Source organism: Akebia trifoliata, chromosome 11 (genome assembly GCF_017979445.1).
Source record: "Akebia trifoliata isolate Shusen 1 chromosome 11, ASM1797944v1, whole genome shotgun sequence".
Taxonomy (NCBI): Eukaryota; Viridiplantae; Streptophyta; class Magnoliopsida; order Ranunculales; family Lardizabalaceae; genus Akebia; species Akebia trifoliata.
Window position 1 is genome coordinate 17,212,016 of NC_141385.1, and position 3,822 is coordinate 17,215,837.

The 3,822-nt window shown below is 39.1% G+C and overlaps 1 protein-coding gene across 1 annotated transcript; it reads right to left on the minus strand.

Moving 5' to 3' along the window:
• Positions 1–2,307: 2,307 nt before the first annotated feature.
• LOC147391065 (late embryogenesis abundant protein At1g64065-like) lies at positions 2,308–2,877 on the minus strand. Its single transcript, XM_086458984.1, has one exon. It carries the CDS (start codon positions 2,875–2,877, stop codon positions 2,308–2,310), a length of 570 nt encoding a protein of 189 aa, XP_086315110.1.
• Positions 2,878–3,822: the final 945 nt, after the last annotated feature.

The following is a 3,822-nucleotide window of genomic DNA, read 5'->3' on the forward strand; positions in this document are numbered from 1 at the left end:
TTTTGGTAGAATTGAGGTATGAGAGAGAGATAAAAACTCACTGATTTCTATACAAGATCCTTTAACTCACGATCCATCGATTTCTTTGCAAAACAACCGAATCAGACTAATGGAGCTTTGAGTTCGTTCTTCGGGGGGAGAGAGAGAGATTTAGAAGGAAATACCTCATCTTCACTCCATCATTTTCAGCGTTAAGAGATCGAGATTTCGATTGGATATAGAGAGTGAGAGAGATGTGGTCGAGGGAGCCAAACAGAGATCAGGAGAACTTCTCCCGAACCACAGAGAGAGAGAGAGAGAGAGAGAGAGAGAGAGAAATGGAAAAACGCAGAGAGAGTAAGAGAGAGGGAACAAAACACAGATGAGAGAGAAGGAAATTTTTCTCTAAAATTCGTGGGCCTGTGGCCGTCAAATTTGAGTTTCCAAAATTCGTCGGGCCAAGCCCAACAAATTTTTACTTCAATTTACACGGTTTTCACGTAGTGAGTTTAAGGGAGGAATTGTTAGGTTTGTTTTGGTGGTTTTTTACCACTTAGACAATAAGACCCTATTGTTAAGGGTTGTTTGTTTAGTCTTAGCACGTCATTAGGATTTATTAGATGTGAGGTATTTTTCTGATTTATGTTTGTTCTGTAAGGGTATAAAATAGCAAAGCTTGTTCTTCAATAAAGACAGTGATTTCTCCCAATTTTTCTGTATCTTTTTCATAAGATTTTCTAGTTATTAACAGTCCCATCTTCTTCAAAAGAAGACAACGACAATAATGAAGAAGCGATGGGTCTCGACGACCAAGGTTGGACTCCGGCTCTAGCTTTAAAAGCTTATGTTGAGCGAACTCAGATTCTCGCCAAGAGAGAGGTAGTCTTGGAGCGTAGCAACAGCCCCACTACCATTCACACATTTAGGGTAGATATTATGTTACACTGTGTACTACAAGGTGCGGGTGAAGTTCTCGAAAATCAAGTGCAGTCATTTTACACTTCAATTTCCAACATCAATTTGATGCTGCCTTCTTTTGATGTTACTAACTATAGCGACCAAACTCGACCTATTCATCATGTGACAGCACTGGCGAACTTTATAGGCGTTGCTTTTACCGGCCAACAATTCCCCAATTTCGATTATGAGGACGTCACCTTGAGAGCTACTTGGAACGAGATTTTCTGTGGGGATTTGGCAGCGAGAGAAAAAGAAGCCTTACTTTGGGTTCATGAGAGATGATGTCAAGATCGGATCAAAAATACAGAACACACACATAGAGGGAGGGAGGAAGAGAGAGAGAAGAAGAAGAAGAGAGGGACTTTCACACGCGAATAGATGAAACAAAGGTTCCTTTTTTTTGGAGTAGGATATGAATGGAGTTCTAAACTCATGAACGCCATAAAATACATAGCGTTTAAGTCACTAAGAATGATTTATTTTCCATTTTTAATAGCATTTCACTAAGAATCATGATAATCTAACTTAGCCACGTGGCATACTCAATTGACATGCCTGACATGTCAGGCTCAGGAATAGTAGGTTTACACTTTAGGATACAAAACTACAATTCCCCATGAAAAAATGCAGGTTTGTATCCCGAGGAAAGCAGATCTATGGTTCCTGAACCTGTCACATCAGGGGTGTTGATTGAGTATGCCACGTGGCTAAGTCAGATTATCACAACTCTTCCACAAAATAAAACACTATAAAACATAGAGATACGTACTCTATAGCATTTTAAAAATGCAACACCATAAACTCAAAAACATTAGTAACATTCCCAAATCAACGTCATGTATTAAATGTCAGCAAAACTCATTTTTGCTGTAGTGTGTCTTTTTAATAATAATCCCCTTGCTTCTTTAGGAAAAATATATATATTATGAAATCCTATATTTTGCTATTTTCTGAAAAGGAAAATCAATTATACGATACGAAAGGTCAAATACATCGGCCAAGTTGAAGGATCAAATTTAGTTAGTTTTGAGGACAACCTCAAATTGATTCTTTCCAAGTTATTTCTACCCGAATTAACTCAAGATTTTAGGAAGACCAGTCTAGTAGACCTGAGTTTTGGTATCAGTTAATGGAGTTTTAAAACTATGTTACAAAGAACACAATAATTCTAAAGAAGATTATGTCAATTATAAAATACAATACAAAAAATATACATAAGAAAAATTATACATATGGAGGCTGCACTCCAAGAATCTAAAGTCTCCGTATTTCAAATAAATGCAATAAAAAAATGGTAAAAAAAAAAGGGATCTCTAAGCAATCAATCCAAGCACCAAAAACAAATCAAGCCCATGGCTTCACATATTATCACTTGCAATAAAGGTCCTGGATCACCCTGCTTGCGGTATTGACTCTCATGGAACATCTCATAACCCCGGATTTCTTTCTTTTCATCATGTGCATTATGGTCGCCTTCCCTCTGATGTCAGTGTAACTGTTCAATGTTATAACCCCAGAGTTCATTTCATTGCCCAGGTATGAATTACCGGATAAACTATTCGAATTCACATCCACCCTAACAGGAAATCGTCGTGTACGACGTGCTTTAGCCTTCCCTGCAGGAATTTGGGCCACCCCAACATTCACGCCTTGGTAAGAGATGATCATGGTGCTATTGCTGAATTTGTAATCACCATAATTCCTGTTCTTGATGGAGACCTCCGCAATCATTGCGAAGCTGAAAGATGGGGATGCCCCAGTGTTGAAGTCAGGACTGAGAATTGTAGCGTGGTCAATCCTAATTTTAGGACTTTTGACATGAAGAACGGTCAATCCCAATGCTGCAAAGATAACTATCTGGAACACGATGAAAACAGCAAGGCACCCAAAACATTTCAACCTTTGCTTACGACGGAGTTCTTTCTCGGAATCCAACATGATATCTATGTGTTGAAGGAAGTTGCTGAGTTTGTTATGGGATGGGGTTGTAGATGGTTTTGTGGAGATTTAGTTGAAACGAGGATACACTTATATACAGTTTTGGATCTTTGAGATAGCGTGTGCTGGAATAGTAAGTTGGGCTTTTTCTTCTTTGATGTCTTGAGTTAGCTGAATTTTTTATTCTAAACCTGACGTGCTTGGGCAACGTTGATGTTTGATTTCCTGACTCGATTAATATATCTTAAGTAATTCTAAGCAAGGTTAATAACTGGAATGAACCCATTGCCCAATACTGCCATGAACCCATGACTCAATCTTTATGGTCAATAAGTTCTAGAGCTTATCTGACTTTATACATTTCCAACCTCCAATATATATAACAGTGACTCACTACGTGAAAATCTCCTATTTTAACTAAAAAATTTGTTGGGCCTGGCCCGTCAAATTTTGATACCCAAATTCCGCGGCCTACGGACCACGTTTCCAAATCTCAAGCTCGATCTCACTCTCAATCAACCGATCTCATCTCTCTCTCATTCTCTGTGTCTCTCTCTCACCGTCTCTTTCTCTCTGCGTCTCTCTCACAATCATCGATCTCTCTCTCTCTCGATCGATCGATCGACATCGCTCTTTATCTCTCTCTCTCTCCCGATCGACCTCCCCATCTCTTTCTCACAGTCGCTCTCTTGATCGATCGACCTCTCCGTCTCTCTCTCTCGATCGATCTTTCTTTCGATCTGTCTCCCTCAATCGATCTCATCTCCCACTTTATTTGATCGATCGATCTCGATCGAGAACTTCTTTCGAACACTAGTTATCAGATTTGTTTCTAGAACTTCTTTCCAACCCTAGAAATCAGTAGATCTAGTTCTGAAAATCGAAATGTTTTTGATCAATCAAGGCGTGAATGAGGGGCATCTGAAGATCGACTACAAAAGACAA